This window comes from Lepidochelys olivacea (genome assembly GCF_965140295.1).
Source record: "Lepidochelys olivacea isolate rLepOli2 genome assembly, chromosome: 23".
NCBI lineage: Eukaryota > Metazoa > Chordata > Testudines > Cheloniidae > Lepidochelys > Lepidochelys olivacea.
The window spans coordinates 7,605,181-7,627,426 of NC_140433.1; the positions used below are offsets into that span (position 1 = coordinate 7,605,181).

At 55.3% G+C, this 22,246-nt stretch overlaps 1 protein-coding gene across 1 annotated transcript; it reads right to left on the reverse strand.

Moving 5' to 3' along the window:
- Positions 1 to 300: 300 nt before the first annotated feature.
- On the reverse strand, positions 301 to 4,696 carry LOC311511548 (uncharacterized protein). The gene is made up of 5 exons (XM_084612230.1): positions 4,623 to 4,696; positions 2,908 to 3,019; positions 2,187 to 2,273; positions 769 to 870; positions 301 to 564 (listed from the first exon to the last, which is right to left on the reverse strand). Exons 2-5 carry the CDS (start codon positions 2,992 to 2,994, stop codon positions 349 to 351), a joined length of 492 nt encoding a protein of 163 aa, XP_084468356.1. The 5' UTR covers positions 2,995 to 3,019; positions 4,623 to 4,696; the 3' UTR covers positions 301 to 348.
- Between the last annotated feature and the right edge of the window lie 17,550 nt (positions 4,697 to 22,246).

Sequence of the window (22,246 nt, forward strand, 5' to 3'; positions counted from 1 at the left end):
CCGGGCAGTGAGCCCTACACACACAAACAGCTCGTCACATCCCTGCGTCCCCAGCGAGGGTGTCAAAGCGTCTGTCACCCTCCAAGCAGTGGGGCTTTCCCCTGCCCCTCGCTGACCAGGACGCACTCCTGAGTCCCCAGGGGAGAGGGCGAGGCCCCAGGGATGGCTGTGGGGCTGGCTGCCAAAGGAGAGCACAGCGCCTTGAGGTTCCACTACCAAGAGCCCATGGTGGGGTGGGGGAGGGGGGAGGGGACTGCATGGGGAGCAGTGGGGTTCGAGGGGCCCATCAGCCGATCAGGGCAGTTTGGGGTGAGCTTGCTCCTGCGGGTTTCTGACACCCCTGAGCCTTCATTCGGCAATCAGGAGCCCAGGGGTTACTTCTCGCTGCCGGCAGGGACTGAGGAGAGCCTGGGACTGGATCCAGCCCCTCTGCTTAAGGGACCCCTCTGCTCTGTGGTTACCTAGAAACCTGATGGCCGCTTCTCTAATGGGAGCCTGCGGGTTTTCCACAAAGGCCATGGTCTGGCAGAGGAAGGTTTCTGCCCTCTCCTTGTAGCACGCCACCTAGGAGCCAGAACAAGGGAGCACAAGGTTATTAAAGGCCTTTCCATCCTGCAGGCCAGGTTCCAGGTCTTTGGAGTGTCCTGCTTTCGGCCCTCCTTCCTGTGCTGGGGGGATCACGCAGAGGGACTACAGCCAGGGCCAGGTGTGGTCCCGGGGCTGGGGCTCGGTGTGGGCACGGAGCCGGGCAATGGAGGGCTCCCTCACCAGGCAGTCACAGCCTCGCCAAAGCTCCTTTTTCTGGAGGAGGGCACCGAGCTGTCTCCACCTTAGGAATTCCACCGCGCTCCTGAGGGTGTCCCAACACACCTGCAAAACAAGAGGGGCCGGGGCGAGCCGACAACGGTTATGGGAGCTGGAAGCCAGGGCCGTCCCTCGGCATACGTGCCTGCGTAGGACACCATGAAATTTGGGGCACCAAATTGCCCCAAATTTCATGGTGTCACTAGGCGGCTGCATACTGCACATGCAGCAGCCCCAGCCCCAGTGACCCGCCCTATATCTCGGCCAGCCCCGCCGCAGGCTGCACCCACTACAAAGGGCAGAGCCGTCCCTGGGGGGGGGCCCAGACAACTCCCTCCGCCCTGCCTCTTCCCCTTCCCCCCTGCTCCATCCCCAGCCTGCCCCCATTCCACCTCTTCTCCGCAAGCCTCTTCCCCCAGCGACCCCACACTCACTGGCAGTGGCAGGAAGTGGAGTAACATGGTCCCAGCCCGCTCTCCTCCAAAAGGATTGCCCCCCGCACTCACCGGCGGTGGGAAACCGAGTGCTGTGGCTGGGAGCTGGCAGAGTAAGGCGGCCTGGGGCCAGGCTGCTCCGCTTCCCGCTGCTGTCAGTGAGTGTGTGTGTGGGAGGGATCCCTTTCCCCAAACCCCCTCCCTTCCAATACGTTAAGGGCTGTTTCACAGAGGATGGTGACTAATTGTTCTCCACGTCCTCTGAAGGTAGGACAAGAAGAAATGGGCTTAATCTGCAGCAAGGGAGATTGAGGTTAAATATTTGGAAAAAGTCGAAGGGTGGCTAGGCACTGGAACAGGTGACCTAGGGAAGTGGTGGACTCCCCATCATGGATGTTTTAAAAAAACAGGCTGAACAAACACTCCTCAGGGACGGTCGAGGAATGCTTGGCCCTGCCTCAGTGCAGGGGGTGGAGTAGATGACCTCTTGAGATCCCTTCCAGCCCTGCACTTCTGTGATTCCTTCTTCCCAAGCTCTGGGATCGAGAAGACCGAATATCTGCTGAGGACATTTCCCTCTTTTTGGAGCACAAACCACCCACAGAATCAACTTCCTGTGGCCCCAGAACTGGAACGTTGGGGGAATCTAGCTCTGGGCTCTGGCCAGTATTGGTGGGGCCCATGGTGAACACAAATGAATCCCGGGCTCAGATGAGGCTCAGTGGAGAACATGGCAGATCCCGCCCTCCTCCACCCCCATGCCATGCAGACGTTTTTCAGATATAGCGGGGGCACTTGGTCCTCCAGCCCAAGAACCTTTGTCTAGAATGTACTCTGAGGAGCAGAAGGCACGGGGGTGTCCCATGCTTGGGATTAAATGGAGCCTTGGTCCCAGAGCCCCACCCCAGCTACAGGACTCGTCCCCTTCCTGCCCCCATGCCTCCACACCTCCATGATGTTTTGCAGCACCACAAGGTTGCGCTTCTCATCCTCACACACCAAGGTCTTCAGCAGCTCATCCATGGTGTTCAGAGTCTGCGTGAAGAGCAGAGGAGAAACCACAGCAAGTGGCGTTACCCAGCCAGGCGACGAACCAATGCCCTGGCGTGTGACACGTCCCAGGCCATGGCAGCCCCAGCTTTTCCAGCTCACCCACTCACTTGTACCCACAGGGGACCGACTGCAAACTCCTCCTGGCAACAGGACCCCACCCGCTTTTGCTGTCCCCAGGGAGGCCACTGCACACAGTCTAACGCATGAGAAGAGCCAGGAAGGACTCCACATTTGAGGGGGAGGGGAGATTTCCAGCCAAGCTTCACTTCCCCTGGCCTGTGTGCATCTCAAGCAGCCGATCGATCTCAGGCCTGTGCCCCCAGCCATGCACTGGGGATGAATGTGCTTGTGAAGGGAGTGTCTGTTCCCCACTAATTGCCAGTGCCTGTGAAGGATAAATGCCTACTACTGCTACCCTATGAGGGAGTTACTCCTTTATCTGTGGAGGTTGTCCTTGTGCTTTGGTACTGCAGGTCCTGAGCTGAAGCGCTGCCAAGGAGCTGTGATCATTACACTCTTATGCCAGCGCCAGGTAACCCAGGGGGCAGGGACACAAGTGACTTGCAGTACTCCCCCTCGGTTTGGGGCAGCTCCTCATGGCTAGTTTGGGGCTTACGTTGTTGAATAGAGCAGCCTCCACGCCCTGGTTGGTCTCTGCTGGAGGCAGGGAGAAGACGCTGGAGAAGCAGACGGTGAGCACCATTCCCCGCAGCAGTGGCTTCACTTTGCTAAGAGAAGAGACACGCACGGATTGGAGGGCTGAGGCGAGACTGATGCAGTGATGTTGGCCTCAGGCTCCCAGGACATGATGGGCAGGCTTCTGGGAAGCTGAGAGCAGGGCGCCAGCGGCACTGAGAGAGAGCCCCCCATGGCGCAGACTGAGCCACGTGCCAGGGCTCAGCCTGCCCAGCCTCTGAGCCACAGGGAGTCGCTGAGCTGCCGGTGGGATGCAGCTGGCACAGCCTGAGATCAGGCTCCTTGTGCCAGGTGCTGCACACACACAGTGAGAGCCAGTCCCTGCCCCAGAGAACTCACGAGCTAACTGGATGAGACAAGGCATGGGAGGGAAACTGAGGCACAGAGGGGGAAGTGCTTTGCCCAAAGGTCTCACTGAGGAACTGAGCCCCAGCCCACTCGACCACCCACCAGCACACGCTGTCCCACGTTCAGGGAAGGGAGGTAAGCTCCGGAAAGCTTTCTGCAGAGCCGCAGAGCAAAGACTTTCCAAATCTACGGAGCAGATTTGTTGCTAGTTCCCTAGTGGGCACTGACTGCGGAGTGTTGGGGCTCTGTGCAGGGAGACTGGTGTATACAGAGTGACCTGGTGACTTGGGAAGCTTGGTGCAAGGGAACAACCTACGTTTCAATACAAAAAGAAAAGGAGTACTTGTGGCACCTTAGAGACTAACCAATTTATTTGAGCATGAGCTTTCGTGAGTAGCTCACGAAAGCTCATGCTCAAATAAATTGGTTAGTCTCTAAGGTGCCACAAGTACTCCTTTTCTTTTTGCGAATACAGACTAACACGGCTGTTACTCTGAAACCGTTTCAATACAGTGACATGTTCAGGAACAAAGAACGCAGGCCACACTCACAGCATGGGGGGCTCTAACCTGGGAAGCGGTGACTCTAGAAAAGACTTGGCAGTCATGGTAATCAGGTGCACAGGAGCGCCCAGTGCGAGGCTGGGGCCAAAAGGGCTTATGCCATCCTGGGCTGTGCAAACAGGGCAATCTCCAGTTGTTAGAGAGGTTATTTTCCCTCGGTATTTGGCAGTGGTGCGACCTCTGCTGGGATCCTCTGTCCAGGTCTGGTGCCCACAATTCAAGGAGAATGTTGATAAATTGGAGAGGGGTCAGAGAAGAGCCACAAGAGTGACTGAAGGACTGGGAAACATGCCTTATAGTGAGAAGAAAAGGAGTACTTGTGGCACCTTAGAGACTAACCAATTTATTAGAGCATAAGCTTTCGTACAGCTCACGAAAGCTTATGCTCTAATAAATTGGTTAGTCTCTAAGGTGCCACAGGTACTCCTTTTCTTTTTGCGAATACAGACTAACACGGCTGTTACTCTGAAACCTGTCCTTATAGTGAGAGACTCCAGAAATCAATCAGTTCAGCTTCACAAAGAGAAGGTTACAGGGTGCCTTGATGACAGTCTGTAAGTATCTACACAGGGAGCAAATGCTTGATAATGGGCTCTTCAGTCTAACAGACAAACGTCCAACACGATCCAGCGATTGGCAGTTGAAGGTAGACAAATCTGCAGAGCTCTCCAGGCCAATCACTAAACCCGCCAAGTAACATAGCCCGAGTGTGTGTTTTACTCACCTTTATCTTCTCCACAAGGAGGGCTTTGCAGAGAAAAGCTGCCAGGTTTTGTTCTGGGTGCCTCGTGAGGGCTGCCCTGCTGATGGGGATGACACGATCCAAGAATTCAAGTTTCTTGGCCTCCTCCTATGCCCCGCAGAGATTAGACAAAAACAGGAAGGTTAGCGTGGAAAGAGCTGCCAGTGGGAGAGATGTCAGAAAGCTTCCCCCCAGCGCTGCTCAGGCTTTGATATGCTGAAGGGCAGAAGGCCATTCATCTCTCAACAGGAGTGACTATGTGGGGAGGGCAGGGCAGCTCTGTGTGAAACCAGAGCAGAGAGGGAGCAGATCTCACGGGGTAGGTGTCCAAAGAGGAACTGCAATATGGGGGCTAAGCATCCAGACAGTCTTACTGGGGGGCTTGATAGAGTGGGAGGAACATCTGGGTGTGACACCCTGACACCCCAATATTCGCCACGGTCATATAATTAGGATATGTTTGGTATCAAGTATGTCTTGTAAGGTATCAGTCTAAAAGTCTTTATCTGCTAGACATTAATGTCTCATTGGATTGCATGTGCTATCGTTGTATGTGACGTTCTGAAGTTCAGCTGTGTATGTGTTCCTGAAAAACACTGTGAGGTTCAAAACAGCCTTTCAGGTAGAACAGCAAAAAAGCCAAACACTGGCTCCTGGAGGAAATGCACAAGCATTAGGGCTACCCCAGGAACTGTGTGCAATAGAAACCTCCCCGAGATAACGCAACACAACGGGACCTGTTGGACCCAGGTCACAGCAAAAGAGTTTTCCAGCAGGTGGGAAGAGAAGATAAAAGGGGAATAAGGACATCGCGGGGGGGACGGGACGGGACCTCAGACTCCCTGCAATAAGATACCTGGAAACACCTGAGAGACAAAGATTGAACCATGAGAAGTGATGGTCCTAGGCTAGAGAGAGAGATTCCTAGCCTGTGCAAGAAAACCTGGGAAATCCAAGCTGCAAAACCAAGGCAGCTTCTGCCTTAAGAATCTGCCAACCTGTTTATCACTCAGGGAGAATTTGCTAATGGATATCCTATCTATCTGGTGTGTAAAGCTTCGTTTGTGTGTTTTCTTTATTTACTAGGGTAATCTGCTTTGTTCTGTTTGCTATCTCTTCTAACCGCTTAAAATCTACCTCTTGTAGTTAATCATCTTGTTTCTTGTTTATACCACAACCCAGTTTGTAGTATAAATTAGTAACTGGGAGGAGGGGCAAAGAGTTGTTCATACCTCTCTCGACATCGAGGGAGGGGGCGAATGTCATAAAACCTTTGGGTCCGTACTCCAAAGGAGGTGGGCACCAGAGAACTGGGACAAGGCCCTTCAGCTGAGTCTTCCCAGAGCTGATCTCAGTGTCTGTGTCTTTCTGCAGCTGGGTGTGGCCCTGCCTGTGTGTATGGCTGGAAGAGGCTTGTGAGCCGAGCCCAACAAGACAAGGTAACGGGGGCCCAGGCTGGCAGAACAGGCGGGCTCAGTGATAAGCCAGGACATCAGGTGGCACCTCAAAGGGGGGCAACGCATCACGCTGGGGACTGGCCAAATCCAGTGGGCAAGGGGCATGGTGGGTGCCTTTTGTAACTCAAGAGAGGATGTTTTTAAGATGCTCTAGTTTAAACAGGAATTATTTGGGGGCAGGTCTCTGGCCTGTGTTATACAGGAGGTCACAGTGGGGAGGTCCCGTCTGGCCTTAGAATCCATGTCTCATCCGGAGAAGGACGGATGGTGCATGTGGACAGGGCAGTAACTGACAGATCAGAGGAGGGCTCTTGGTACCTGTTCATTGCCCTTGAGAAAGGCGTTGATGTAGTCTAGGGTCTCTTTCTCCTGCGAATCTGGCCCCATAAAGCAGGAGGCATTCCCAGGTGATGGTGAATCTGATCAAAGACAGAGCAGTGGTCATACCTGGGGCTGCCAAGCTGCAGGCTGGGTGACAGAGATCTTAGCAGAAACCCTTGCCCCCCGCTCCCACCCCAGCAGGGTAGCAGCCCCGATGCACAACAGGGTCTGGCACAGCCATCCCTGGATTCCCCAACTCTTTGCTGCTCAGCCCAGCAAAGATCCAGTCAGAGCCCTGGTTGCCAGCGGCCACCCCACCTCCCTGCCCGCACCCAGCATGCAGGCTGAGCCTGGGGATTTGGGGAGCGCCACACCTGGAAGGAGGCATGATGTCAGGCTATGAGTGGTGTCCCCGCTCTCCGGGCCATTGCTGGAGGGGGCAGAGGGACTGGCAGTGAATCGCTCTGCTCCCCACTGCGGGAGAGGGAGGAGCTACCCAGTCTGCGCGGGATACGGGGACCCAGGGCCTGCCTGTTCTGCTTCCTCTGACTGCCTCTCCTGTCATCGACAGCCACGGGGTGTAACCTGGGCAAGCCCTGGGCTCCCATCATGAACCCCCCCACCCAAATGCCCTGTGCTGTGCCATGCGTAACCCCCCTGCAAAGGAGCCAGCAGATGGGGCTGCAACATCAGGGGGCATCTCATGCTTTGGCCGGCGCCCTGCAATCTTAGGCTTAACAACCCACCATGCACAGAGCATCCCCTTCGACTGGTGGAAAACATCTTCCGACCCTGTGTGTGACGGATCGGGGTGGGCAATTCAGTCAGTCTCCACCTGATGCTTCTGCTGCCGCCCCTAATGCCCCGATCAGATGTAGGGGCTGCAGCTGCTGCCAGCAGGAGGGGCCATTCCCCCCTGCCTGGGTTTTCCTGTCTCTCCATCTCATGGCAGCCCAGAGTTGTACAAAGGTGACAGAGTCTTCTCCCGCCACTGACACCCTGGTCTTGCAACCCCAACCCCCAGGGGGCAAGCCCCACCGCAATGCAGGGCCATGGCCCCGGCCATTTTTGCAGCCCCTCCACCCACCCAGGAGGCACCCACTCACCAGCATGGAAGGGCTGAGGCACACACAGCTCCTGCTGCTGCTGTGGGCTCTTCTGCGGACTCTTCCTTCGAGGAGGTCTCGTCTCCTCCCAGGCAAGGATGGGCTTCAAGGGGACCTTGCGGACTTCCTCAGCCATCCTGCAAGAAGCCAGGACAAGGCATTGCTTGTGAGAGGTGAGAGGCGACTGCCCCGTTCAGCATCAGGGCCAGTCCACGTATGGCCGTTCCACCAGTGCCTACAGCTGCCAGCAGGGAAACAAGCCAATGGATGTGCTCAAAGTCACCCAGGCAGTCAGCAGTACAGGCAGGATTAGAACCCAGGTCTCCGGACTCCCAGGCCCATCCCGCAGGCCAAACGGCCTCCCCCGGGTCACTCCTGCCTCTCCTTCTGCTGGTTCACAAACTGCCCAGCAGACAGGCTGCATCCAACCACTCAGGATTCTTCCTGCCCAGGGAAATTACCCTGATCCCTTACCCCAGGAATATTGGGGCCGTGGCAGGTCCCAGGTGGGGGAGGGAAGCGGGGTGGGGTGCGGGGGGCGGGCTGGTGAGCAGCAGGAGTTGCTCTGACACCACCGTGAAGGGGAAGGAGCAGAAGGTGGGAGAGCAGCAGGCAGGCAGGCTGTGCCGGGGCAGAGCTTTGTGGCGATTTCGCAGCTCATCTCTCCAAGGCCTGTGTGGGAGCAGCCGCTGCAGAGAATCCCAGGCCTGATTCCCCCCACGCTGGGTCTCCTGAATAGCCCCTGCCCTGGGGGGCTCCATTCCTCACCCAGTGTCAACAGCTGACTCTCCAGCAGCTGCACGGCAGGCGTCCTAAGGCACCTCTAGTCCTCTCCAGAGCTCAGGGGGACTGTCCTGGCATCGGACTGTCCTGGTGAATGGAACAATGGCTCCGGGCAGACGGAGAATGCCTGTTCCCCCGGCAACCTCAGTGCCATTCCCTCTGGAAGTGATGGTGTCGGCAAGGGTGCTGGAGGTGGTCAGGCTTCGTGGTTGGAGCTGGACTCAGGAGGCCGGGGCGTGGGTGGAGCGAGGCTGGAGCGAGAGCAGGGCTGGAGTAGGACGAGGGGCAGGGCCACCAGCTACCTCCCAGTCTGGGCACTTACCTGGCCCCACCATGCCAGTGGCTGAGCACACGGGTGTTGTGGTATTTAGGCTCTCAACCCCCCCGCAGAGCAAGGACCTGCTCTCCCTCATTAGCTGAGGCCAGGGGCGGCGGGGACTCATCTGATCTCACGCAGAAGACTTACAGAGGAGCGGGGAACTGAACACAGCTCTCCTGGGTCCCAGCCCAATGCCTCATCTAACCACCTGTGCCGCCTTCCCGTGCCGTGCCACCAGCCCTGCCAAACCCTCCTCCTTGTCTCCGTCCCCTCCGGGCTCAACTGGTGCGACCCCTTCTGTCGAGCCGCCCCGGGCTCCCTCCTGTGCGCATGCCGGTGCCCACTTCCTCACTGGCACCAGGCTAGACAGCCGGCACCGGGGCGCTTGGCAGACGTGCGCCACCCAGCCAGGAGCTCGGGGAAGGCTCGGTGTGGTTGGCGATGCAATGGAAAAGCAGAGGTGGGCAATAGAAGATTCTCCTACCTGGAGTCAGGAGTGGGCAGAAGCCTGCGCGTAAATGGGCCACCCACTTTCTGCTGCCGGTGGCGGAGCTGGATCTGCTGGCTCAGCGTTCCCCAGCGGCACCTGCCAGCTCTCGCTCTGCCAGAGCCAAGCCTGGCAGTGAGGGGATGAGGCTGTGCCAGCCAGCAGGGGCGTGTCACAATGGGCAGGCGAGTCACAGACCAGCCAATGTGTGACTCCCCAGCCATGGGATGCCCCAGCCCAGATTTGCTCTGGCCTCGCCAAGGCTTTAGAGCCTGTCCTTCCCCACCGGGGTCATGGGAGGGACCTTCCGCTCCCCACAGTCACAGACGTTAGGCCGGAAGGGACCGCTGGGCTCCTCTAGTCCCAGCTCCTGCAGACCCCAGGCCAGAGCCCCTCCCTGCGTCCATGCTATTGGAGCCAGGGGGTCTCTGGATCCCCGAGTGGGAGAATCAGTTCCCTCCCGGTTCCTCCTTCTCGTAACAGTGCAGAACGGGGATCCATGAACTCTCCCCACCCATAGCTCCCAGCCCACCTGAGCGGCTCTTTCCACTTTCCCAAGCTGCCGGGTGCTTTGGCCATGGCGTGTAAAATGGTCCCATCTCTGCTTCCTCTCCCACCGCTGCAACGACACAGAAGCTGCTTTAATAGCAGCCCCCCCACCCTGCCCAACTGAGTCTCAGACCTTGCTAATGCTCAGTGCCATGACAGCCCCAGGAGATGATTGCTGTGGCATGTGACGAAGTGGGACTGTTCTTAATGTTTCCTCTGAATAGTGTGGGGGTGCCTCATTTTCCCCTATGCAGGTCTTAAGTATCTAGGTGGTGGGGTAAGGGTGTATGATCATTGCAGAGCCCTAGAGGGCAGGTATGTGCAGGGGTCTGGACACAGAGAATGGCCGACACCCTATTTCCTGGGTGCTGATGGCCTGGCCCTTCCCCCCTACAAGGTGAGAGCTAAAAGGGTTGGAGAAAAAAGGAATCAGGTGACCTCCTGGCCCGGGAAAGGGACAAAGCCCAGAGGAGGAGGGGCTGGAGAGAGTTTCAGTTGAGGCTGGCTGGGGACATGGAGTGAAGTACAGATGTGGTTGTCTGGCTCACTACCTCCCAAAATGGACTCAGCTGAGGGGTCCTGTTCTCTGCACCTACATGCTCTGTGTTAGACCATGTTCCTGTCATCTAATAAACCTTCTGTTTTACTGGCTGGCTGAGAGTCACGTCTGACTGCGGAGCTGGGGGGCAGGACCCTCCGGCTTCCCCAGGAGCCTGACTGGGCGGACTCGCTGTGGGAAGCTCACGGAGGAGCAGAGGATGCTGAATGCTCAGAGGTCAGACCCAGGAAGATGGAAGCTGTGTGAGCTGTTTGCCCTGCAGACAGGCTGCTCACAAAAAGGAGACTTCCCCAGAGTCCTGACTGACTTCTTAGGGAGCAGTTCCAGAGCATCGCCCGGGGACTCCGTGACACGGGGGTCTCGGCCCAGGGGGAGGCAGTGACTCCTAGAAGCAGGGAAAGCAGCAGCACCGTAGATCAGGGAGGTCTTGCAATGCCAGTGGCTGTCTGGGATCTGGCACCCCTGGCACTCAGAGCAGATTGTCAAAGGCCAAACCCCTCTCACCACCGGCTCTGTAGCTCCCCCTTGCTTTCGGTCTGTCTTAGGCACCATCCTGGCCCTCATCCCCCGGCATCCGAGCACTGCCCAACCTCGATTGCATTTATTCTAACTGCCCCCTTCAGGGCAGGGTCTGGCAGCTACCCCCACTGCACAGACAGGGAACTACAGCACAGAGGGAAGAAGGGACTTGCTCGAAGACAAACAGAGCATCTGTGGCAGAGCTGGGAAATGAACATGGGTCTCCTGGGTTCCAGGATGGCACCTTCTCTTTCAACCTCCTGCCCTCTTCGTCCCTGGTTCAGTGGGAGCTGTGGGAGCTCTCTGGGGCACAGGAGCTGGCTGGTGCCCAGATGGAGCTACGTTGTCTATTGCACAGATCTCGCTTTTCCCGAACATTGAAAATGCTGCTCCAACCATACCAGGGCCCGCCAGGATCCTTGCAGCTGGTCCGTCCTAAATTGTGAACTGTGCCCTGGCCTCCCAGAGTGGGGCAATGGGAGAGGGTGGGGCTGGCCCAAGGCCCTGCTGGATTACGGCTCACGCGTACGGAGTCCCAGTGCTACAGAGCTCTGTGCGGGGGCAGAGCTTTGTGGGGGTTTCAGAGCTCCTCTCTCCAAGGCCTGTGTGGGAGCAGCCGCTGCAGAGAATCCCAGGCCTGATTCCCCCCACGCTGGGTCTCCTGAATGGCCCCTGCCCTGGGGGGCTCCATTCCTCACCCAGTGTCTCCTGCTGACTCTCCAGCAGCTGCACGGCAGGCGTCCTAAGGCACCTCTAGTCCTCTCCAGAGCTCAGGGGGACTGTCCTGGCATCGGACTGTCCTGGGGAATGGAACAATGGCTCCAGGCAACCGGAGAATGCCTGTTCCCCCGGCAACCTCAGTGTCTAAGCACTTACCTGGCCCCATCATGCCAGTGGCTTAGCACACGGGTGTTGTGGTATTTAGGCTTTCAACCCCCCCTCCGCAGAGCAGGGACGTGCTCTCCCTCGTTAGCTGAGGCCCAGAGCGGCGGGGACTCACCTGATCCCACGCAGAAGAGTTACAGAGGAGCGGGGAACTGAACACAGCTCTCCTGGGTCCCAGCCCAATGCCTCATCTAACCACCTGTGCTGCCTTCCCGTGCCGTGCCACCAGCCCTGCCAAACCCTCCTCCTTGTCTCCGTCCCCTCCGGGCTCGACTGGTGCGACCCCTTCTGTCGAGCTGCCCCAGACTCCCTCCTGTGCGCATGCCGCTGCCCACTTCCTCACTGGCACTTGGCAGACGTGCGCCACCCAGCCAGGAGCTCGGGGAAGGTTCGGTGTGGTTGGCGATGCAATGGAAAAGCAGAGGTGGGCAATAGAAGATTCTCCTACCTGGAGTCAGGAGTGGGCAGAAGCCTGCCCGTAAATGGGCCACCCACTTTCTGCTGCCGGTGGCGGAGCTGGATCTGCTGGCTCAGCGTTCCCCAGCGGCACCTGCCAGCTCTTGCTCTGCCAGAGCCAAGCCTGGCAGTGAGGGGATGAGGCTGTGCCAGCCAGCAGGGGCGTGTCACAATGGGCAGGCGAGTCACAGTCCAGCCAATGTGTGACTCCCCAGCCATGGGATGCCCCAGCCCAGACTTGCTCTGGCCTCGCCAAGGCTTTAGAGCCTGTCCTTCCCCACCGGGGTCATGGGAGGGACCTTCCGCTGTTATACCAATAAAATAAAAACCAACAGGATCTCATGAAAGGGAAAAAGGCAAAATACCACATTTATTGTGAATACAGAAAGAATCATTGTAAGCACTTAGTTATAGCTATAACATTCCATTCAATCTCATATTTATTCACACATTGATTCATACAAACACACACACACAGGTTCTGCAAGGTTGTTATCATAGTTACCAGCCTTAGAGTTGCTCATGCCAAGCCACTGGCCAGGTGGCCTGGACATGAGGAGGGAGCAGGGCCTTGTCAGATGCTCATCTGATGCTCCTGGAAGTTGGTTTGCAGAATCAGACCCCAAAGTTCTCACTTTTTAGAGTCTATTTTTATCGGAATTTCTTCCTATGCCAGTCTATGGGAATTGCTTCATCATGCTGTTGCTGAATCAATCAGCAGATAGCACATTCCTGAGGGCTCCGAGCTGCTAGATGTTATCTTGTTCTTTGGTTCTCCCATTCTTGAGGCTGTTGGGTGGATTCCAGTCTGCCCTCCGGGGGTCCTCTGGTTCCATCCCGGTTCCTCCTTCTCGTAACAGTGCAGAATGGGGATTCATGAACTCACCCCACCCCCAGCTCCCAGCCCACAGGGGAGGCTCTTTCCACTTTCCCAAGCTGCCGGGTGCTTTGGCTATGGCGTGTAAAATGGTCCCATCTCTGCGTCCTCTCCCATCGCTGCAACGACACAGAAGCTGCTTTAATAGGAGATGCTGCCAGCTGCAGGGTGAGAGGGGGGAATGGCTGTGGGGAGACAGATGGGTCTCCCTCAGCTGCGGACGCTCCTATATGTGCTATTCCCCTCCCCACACACCCTGCTGTGGGGGAGGTTGGAGAGGGGCTGCTCAAGGACCGGCCTAGAACAGGACACCTCCTCCCAGTTCTGAACATAGGAGTAACCCGGCCCACTGGACTCAGTGCCAGGGTCCCAGGGATGCCGATGGGCTGTGGGTCAGGGAATCAGGGTGAGATTCTTTAGAGCTCAGACCCAACGTGATCTCAGCGTGCTGAGCGCTGGGGGAATTAGGCCTGAACACAGTCACTCTTAGGGTTGCCAGGCATCCGGTTTTCTCTTTCGAAAAGAGACCCTGGCAGCTCCGGTCAGCACTGCCAACTGGGCCGTTAAAAGTCTGGTTGGTGGCAGAGGGATGAGGAGGGGGCCTGCAGCAGCTCTCTCTGTGGAGCTCGGGGGCGGTGCAAGCCCCCACTGGCAGGGGGTGGATCCCAGCGGAGGGGCTGGGAAAGGCATTCGGCTGCAGGCTGGGGCCGGCAGGGTTAACCCCCGGCAGCAGCCTCTGCGGTGGCCAGGGGTTCCCTGCAGAGCGGGCTGTGGCCTTTAGGAAGTGCCTTCAGCCCCCTCCCTACCCGGCCCACTGCTCCCCAGCTGTTGGGAGCTGAGAGAGGAGGGGTCAGCCACCTGTCCTGGGGCCCACACCTGCTCCCTGTGGGGCTACTGTGCTGGGTTCAACTCGGGACCATGCGGCCAGCAGGTAAGGGGCTGTGGGCAGGTCACTCTCCTCCCGGGGATGAATGGGCTGCGTGGAAGCATGGGGTAAAATTGGGCTGCTCTGCTTGGGAACGGGTCCATACAGAGTCGGGCAGCAGCTGAGTGTGGAGGCCCCAGCCAGCAGCCGGGCTGTGGGGGAGAATGAAGGAGAGGGGTTGGGGGTCACTGCAAATGGCAGGAGGAGGAGGGGGGGCCTGCATCAGCTCTCTCCCTAGAGCTGCTGTGATTTGCACTATGCTGGGGGAGCAGCGAGCCAGGGGCAGCAGTGGGATGGGTGTGTCACTAGCGGGGAATTCTCTCACCCCCCCTCCCCCCCACGTTCCAGAGAACAGGAAAAACTTTTGTCCTCACCGAGCCAGGTGTCCAGGATTCATGGCTGTTAGAGCAGCCTCTGACACCCGGGAAATGCCAGGGCCGTGCTGGTGTGGCTGCTATTTAAGGGGCCACCTGACATTAATGCCTCCCAGACCCCCACAAACCACACCAGCCAGAGCCACCCAGAGCCTGCCCTCCAAGCCGCCTCCTGGACCCCAACCCCCTGCAATAACTCAGAGCCCCCTCACACACCCATACTCCCTCCTGGAGCCTGCACCCCACATTCCCTCCCACACCCGAATTCCTTCCCGGACTCCACACTCCTCTCCCACACTCCGAACCCCTTGGCCCCAACCTACAGCTCCCTCATACACCCCAAGCCCTTCATACCCAGCCCCACCCCAGACCCCGCACCCCAGCTGGAGCCCTCATCTTTCCCCCGACACCTCAACCCCCTGCCCTAGCCCAGAGCTCCCTCATAGAATCATAGAATCATAGAATATCAGGGTTGGAAGGGACCCCAGAAGGTCATCTAGTCCAACCCCCTGCTCGAAGCAGGACCAATTCCCAATTAAATCATCCCAGCCAGGGCTTTGTCAAGCCTGACCTTAAAAACCTCCAAGGAAGGAGATTCTACCACCTCCCTAGGTAACGCATTCCAGTGTTTCACCACCCTCTTAGTGAAAAAGTTTTTCCTAATATCCAATCTAAACCTCCCCCACTGCAACTTGAGACCATTACTCCTCGTTCTGTCATCTGCTACCATTGAGAACAGTCTAGAGCCATCCTCTTTGGAACCCCCTTTCAGGTAGTTGAAAGCAGCTATCAAATCCCCCCTCATTCTTCTCTTCTGCAGGCTAAACAATCCCAGCTCCCTCAGCCTCTCCTCATAACTCATGTGTTCCAGTCCCCTAATCATTTTTGTTGCCCTTCGCTGGACTCTCTCCAATTTATCCACATCCTTCTTGAAGTGTGGGGCCCAAAACTGGACACAGTACTCCAGATGAGGCCTCAGCAATGTCGAATAGAGGGGAACGATCACGTCCGTCGATCTGCTCGCTATGCCCCTACTTATACATCCCAAAATGCCATTGGCCTTCTTGGCAACCAGGGCACACTGCTGACTCATATCCAGCTTCTTGTCCACTGTCACCCCTAGGTCCTTTTCCGCAGAACTGCTGCCTAGCCATTCGGTCCCTAGTCTGTAGCGGTGCATTGGGTTCTTCCGTCCTAAGTGCAGGACCCTGCACTTATCCTTATTGAACCTCATCAAATTTCTTTTGGCCCAATCCTCCAATTTGTCTAGGTCCTTCTGTATCCTATCCCTCCCCTCCAGCGTATCTACCACTCCTCCCAGTTTAGTCTCATCCGCAAATTTGCTGAGAGTGCAATCCACACCATCCTCCAGATCATTTATGAAGATATTGAACAAAACCGGCCCCAGGACCGACCCTTGGGGCACTCCACTTGACACCGGCTGCCAACTAGACATGGAGCCATTGATCACTACCCGTTGAGCCCGACAATCTAGCCAACTTTCTACCCACCTTATAGTGCATTCATCCAGCCCATACTTCCTTAACTTGCTGACAAGAATACTGTGGGAGACCGTGTCAAAAGCTTTGCTAAAGTCAAGAAACAATACATCCACTGCTTTCCCTTCATCCGCAGAACCAGTAATCTCATCATAAAAAGCGATTGGATTACTCAGGCATGACCTTCCCTTGGTGAATCCATGTTCCTGATCACTTTCCTCTCATGTAAGTGCTTCAGGATTGATTCTTTGAGGACCTGCTCCATGATTTTTCCAGGGACTGAGGTGAGGCTGACTGGCCTGTAGTTCCCAGGATCCTCCTTCTTCCCTTTTTTAAAGATTGGCACTACATTAGCCTTTTTCCAGTCATCCGGGACTTCCCCCGTTCGCCACGAGTTTTCAAAGATAACGGCCAATGGCTCTGCAATCACAGCCGCCAATTCCTTCAGCACTCTCGGATGCAACTCGTCCGGCCCCATGGACTTGTGCGCGTCCAGCTTTTCTAAATAGTCCCTAACCACCTCTATCTCCACAGAGGGCTGGCCATCTCTTCCCCATTTTGTGATGCCCAGCGCAGCAGTCTGGGAGCTGACCTTGTTAGTGAAGACAGAGGCAAAAAAAGCATTGAGTATATTAGCTTTTTCCACATCCTCTGTCACTAGGTTGCCTCCCTCATTCAGTAAGGGGCCCACACTTTCCTTGGCTTTCTTCTTGTTGCCAACATACCTGAAGAAACCCTTCTTGTTACTCTTGACATCTCTTGCTAGCTGCAGCTCCAGGTGTGATTTGGCCCTCCTGATATCATTCCTACATGCCCGAGCAATATTTTTATACTCTTCCCTGGTCATATGTCCAACCTTCCACTTCTTGTAAGCTTCTTTTTTATGTTTAAGATCCGCTAGGATTTCACCATTAAGCCAAGCTGGTCGCCTGCCATATTTACTATTCTTTCGACTCATCGGGATGGTTTGTCCCTGTAACCTCAACAGGGATTCCTTGAAATACAGCCAGATCTCCTGGACTCCTTTCCCCTTCATGTTAGTCCCCCAGGGGATCCTGGCCATCCGTTCCCTGAGGGAGTCGAAGTCTGCTTTCCTGAAGTCCAGGGTCCGTATCCTGCTGCTTACCTTTCTTCCCTGCGTCAGGATCCTGAACTCAACCAACTCATGGTCACTGCCTCCCAGATTCCCATCCACTTTTGCTTCCCCCACTAATTCTACCCGGTTTGTGAGCAGCAGGTTAAGAAAAGCGCCCCCCCTAGTTGGCTCCTCTAGCACTTGCGCCAGGAAATTGTCCCCTATGCTTTCCAAAAACTTCCTGGATTGTCTATGCACTGCTGTATTGCTCTCCCAGCAGATATCAGGAAAATTAAAGTCACCCATGAGAATCAGGGCATGCGATCTAGTAGCTTCCGTGAGCTGCCGGAAGAAAGCCTCATCTACCTCATCCCCCTGGTCCGGTGGTCTATAGCAGACTCCCTCCACTACATCACTCTTGTTGCACACACTTCTAAACTTAATCCAGAGACACTCAGGTTTTTCTACAGTTTCGTACCGGAGCTCTGAGCAGTCATACTGCTCCCTTACATACAGTGCTATTCCCCCACCTTTTCTGCCCTGCCTGTCCTTCCTGAACAGTTTATAACCATCCATGACAGTACTCCAGTCATGTGAGTTTTCCCACCAAGTCTCTGTTATTCCAATCACGTCATAGTTCCTTGACATCACCAGGACCTCCAGTTCTCCCTGCTTGTTTCCAAGGCTTTGTGCATTCGTATATAAGCACTTGAGATAACCTGTTGATCGCCCCTCATTCCCAGTATGAGGCAGGAGCCCTGCCCTCACAGACATTCCTGCCTGTGCTTCCTCCCGGTATCCCGCTTTCCCACTTACCTCAGGGCTTTGGTCTCCTTCCCCCGGTGAACCTAGTTTAATGCCCTCCTCACTAGGTTAGCCAGCCTGCTGGCAAAGATGCTCTTCCCTCTCTTTGTAAGATGGAGCCCGTCTCTGCCCAGCACTCCTCCTTCATGGAACACCATCCCATGGTCAAAGAATCCAAAGCCTTCTCTTTGACACCACCTGCGTAGCCATTCGTTGACTTTGACGATTCGACGGTCCCTACCCAGGCCTTTTCCTTCCGCGGGAAGGATGGACGAGAACACCACTTGCGCCTCCAACTCCTTTATCCTTCTTCCCAGAGCCACGTAGTCCGCAGTGATCCGCTCAAGGTCATTCTTGGCAGTATCATTGGTGCCCACGTGGAGAAGCAGGAAGGGGTAGCGATCCGAGGGCTTGATGAGTCCTCTAGTGCCTTCCCACTATTCCCCTAGAGTGCCCAGAAAGGACAGAGAAGTTCTCCCACAATTCATCTCTAAGAGCGACGGGACATGCCCCCAGAATCCACAGCCCCACGTGCGAGCGAGTGTAGAGCCAGTGGGGGCACAGCAGTGTGGCCGTTCTCGCAGGAGCTCGGCTAACTCGAGAGGAGTCACCAGAGGTGGATAACTTAACTCTGCCAGGCAGGGAACTAGGCATTCGTGATGAATTAGATGAGAAACACGCTTGGCTGATGGAACGAGCTGTCTCTCTTCTCATTGAAATTAAAATAAATATGGTGCAAAGCAGGAGATTTAAGACTAATTCAGTCTAGTGCAGTACCCTGGTCTCATTAATACACTCCTGTATTAGCTCCAAGCCTGCCAAGATTTACATATGGAAAGTTTGTTAGATATGTATCCCAGTGACATTGGGCCAGATTCCCGGCTGGTGTAAATCGGCACCACTCCATTGGAGTCAGCAGAGCTATGCTGATTTATACCTGCTGAGGATCTGGCCCAAGTGTGCTTCATTTCCAGTCATATTTATGGTGTGGCACTGTGAGAAGTCCAATTTACTGTTTGATTACGAGGATTTCAGGCAGCAATCATGCAAGAGGCATTCCCCACCCATCCCCCTCCTACACCTTCCCATCTGCCCTCCTGTTGCCATTGTCAGGAGTTTCACTCCTTTCTGTGTCTCCCCTTCTTCCACGTCTCTTATGCTTTTGCTCACCAGGGGAGCTGCAGGGCTCCTGGCCTGTGACCCCAGCACCTGCACCAGACAGCAAGAGAGCGGTGAGTGGCAGTCCCTGCGGCTCTGACAACACACACAGCTACTCTGGGGCAAAGTTAACATTGATAGTTAAGCAAAGAAAAGCCAGAAAACCCCAAGTTAAGGAGATTGCAAGATTTGTAGGCCCCAATCCTTCAACAGGACACGTGGATTTGATTGAAAGATCAGTCACTTAATGGGCCCTAGCCCGGTCATTGGAGCCCCCACACCAGTGCAGATACCGTTCCAATTGAGACAATATCAATACAAATATAACAATACGGGGCTGAGCCTCAACTGGTGGAAATGGGCACACGGCACCGACATCAGCATGGACTTCCACCCGCTGGGGACTGGCTCATTGGGCAATACAATCCCTATGACACAACATCAGAGTAATAAATCACTAGGTCATGGCAGACACGTTATTAGCTGGATTACTGTGAATGCTACAGAGAGAGATTAAGACGCAGGTGATAAAAGCAATTCAGCTTTGTTGCCTAAACCAGCGGAGATAAAAGTAACAGTTCAAAGTTCCTGCCCAACCTCTGAGACCTTTCCACCTCGCCAGGTTTCACAGCCCACGCTCCTGCCCAAGAGGGAACGTCTACACTGCTATTTTCAGCCTCGTAGCTTGAGCCCCACAAGTCCAAGTCTGTGGACCCAGGCTGTGAGACTTGCTGCCATGGGTCTTTCTTTGCAGTGTAGACACTGTCAACTTTGAGACCATCTCTCACTAATTCCTTTGTCCTCAATATTACGTGTACACGTAGGGTCCTATTTCCAAAGCCCTCTCGGGGTATGGTGGGAGTTGTGTGTCCAAATCCTTTGAGCGGCTTTGAAAATCTCAGCCATAGAGATTATTATACATTAGCATAATTACAAACAATTTATATAACCCCCAGGGTATTAGCTGTACTGCAGAACAGGGGATTGTTACAAACATCTCCTGAGGGCTAAATATTCTCTCTGATCTGCCTCAGGAAACTTGTGCCAGGAATTTATACCCAGCTTCTCACTCCTCCTGCACCGTGTGGCTCCCAGTGACCCATCCCCACATTCCTGCTATTCCCCACTTGTGGTGCTCACCCAGCCCGGTTCCCATGTTCCCCCGGTCCAGGCAGAGCCATGAGCCTGCCTCTCCCCCTGCTCCCCACCTCCCGGAGACCCCTTTCCCAGTCCATTGGAAGGGAGCTCTCCCCAAACTCACAGAGCAGCCACAGCAGGATCATGGGGAGTGGGAGCCAGGGACCAAGCCAGGGACCCTGCAGCAGCATCTGGGCCTCCAAAGAGAATCCACCGCGGCTCTGTGCCCCCGTCCCCTCCTTCTCACCACGGGGTGGGGAGCAGAGGAACCGGATGGGCTGTGGGCTCTAGTAGCGTGTCTGGGAGCAGCCCGGCCCTCCCCCACTGAGACGAGATGGAAACAACTCTCAGATGCTTCTCTTGTGAGGCTCAGGATGGGCTGTGTCTTGGAGTGTCAGACACGCGGGTTCCCCAGAGACAGCCCTCCCCCATATGACAGGCACAGGGTCCCCCAGGTGTGACAGGGTCAGGACCCCCAGGTGTGACAGGGGCAGGGCCACCTGAATGACAGGCACATGGTCCCCCAGGTGTGACGGGGCAGGGCCCCCCGGATGTGACAGACACAGGATCCCCCAGGTGTGATAGGGGCAGGATCCCCTATGTGTGATGGGGCAGGGCCCCTCAGATGTGACGGGGCAGGGACCCCCGGATGTGACAGGGGAAGGACCCCCCTGGATGTGACAGACACAGGATCCCCCAGGTATGAGAGGTGCAGGGTCTCCCCCGTGTGACAGATGCAGGACACCACCACCCCCCTCCATGCAGATATGACAGGCACAGGGTCTCCCCCATGTGACAGATGCAGGGTCCCCCAGGAGTGGCAGGGGCAGGGCCTCCTGGATGTGACAGGCACAGGGTCCCCCAGGTGTCACAGGCATAGGGTCTCTCCCAGCTGACAGATGAAGGGTCCCTGCGTGTGCTGGGCCAGTGTCCCACAGGTGTGATGGAGCCAGGTTAAAGGAACACCCTGCCTCTCACACTGATTTTTCTCACAGTCTAGCCCTGTGGGTACATCCAGAGCCACAAAGGGCAAAGACAGAGCAGAGACACAGAGACTTCTGGGCAAAGGGTTCCTTGTTCTTTGCAAACAACCCTCAACTCAGACAAACTCACAACACTGAACATACATCTTACAGGATATTATCCATAAAGACAAACGTCTAAGATACCTACAGAGAGTGAGTAACTTGTCACGACTCATAATCATTGTGAGATGTTTGTACGGGTAATCTTTAAGGAATAATGAATTTATTTCCAGACTTGGAGTAGAAACTAGTCACCAGGGGAGAATATGTCTCGGTAATGGTCCATTCAGGTACGGGGAACCTACTTTATTAGCTAGGAAAGGTAACTTAATCAGTGTATTAACTATTTTTCATTTGGGGACAATGTATACCTTCAGATCAGCGGCACTCCTATGGGTACCCGCATGGCCCCACAGTATGCCAACATCTTTATGGCTGATTTAGAACAACGCTTCCTCAGTTCTCGTCCCCTAACGCCCCTACTCTACTTGCGCTATATTGATGACATCTTCATCATCTGGACCCATGGAAAAGAACCCCTTGAGGAATTCCACCATGATTTCAACAATTTCCATCCCACCATCAACCTCAGCCTGGTCCAGTCCACACAAGAGATCCACTTCCTGGACACTACCGTGCTAATAAACGATGGTCACATAAACACCACCCTATACCGGAAACCTACTGAACCGCTATTCCTACCTACACACCTCCAGCTTTCACCCTGACCACACCACACGATCCATCGTCTACAGCCAAGCTCTGCGATACAACCGCATTTGCTCCAACCCCTCAGACAGAGACAAACACCTACAAGATCTCTATCAAGCATTCTTACAACTACAATACCCACCTGCGGAAGTGAAGAAACAGATTGATAGAGCCAGAAGAGTTCCCAGAAATCACCTACTACAGGACAGGCCTAACAAAGAAAATAACAGAACGCCACTAGCCGTCACCTTCAGCCCCCAACTAAAACCCCTCCAATGCATTATTAAGGATCTACAACCTATCCTGAAGGATGACCCAACACTCTCACAAATCCTGGGAGACAGGCCAGTCCTTGCCTACAGACAGCTCCCCAACCTGAAGCAAATACTCACCAACAACCACATACCACACAACAGAACCACTAACCCAGGAACCTATCCTTGCAACAAAGCCCATTGCCAGCTGTGCCAACATATCTATTCAGGGGACACCATCACAGGGCCTAATAACATCAGCCACACTATCAGAGGCTCATTCACCTGCACATCCACCAATGTGATATATGCCATCAAGTGCCAGC

What these genes read in the sequence shown, in the direction of transcription:
- LOC311511548 (XM_084612230.1), bottom strand. Translation starts at nt 2,994, where the DNA reads ATGGTGCTCACCGTCTGCTTCTCCAGCGTCTTCTCCCTGCCTCCAGCA. An exon ending in AGGCTGCTCTATTCAACAAC is followed by an intron (nt 2,274 to 2,907) that starts GTAAGCCCCAAA and finishes CTCTTCACGCAG; the next exon opens with ACTCTGAACACCATGGATGA. An exon ending in TGCTGCAAAACATCATGGAG is followed by an intron (nt 871 to 2,186) that starts GTGTGGAGGCAT and finishes CTTGTTTTGCAG; the next exon opens with GTGTGTTGGGACACCCTCAG.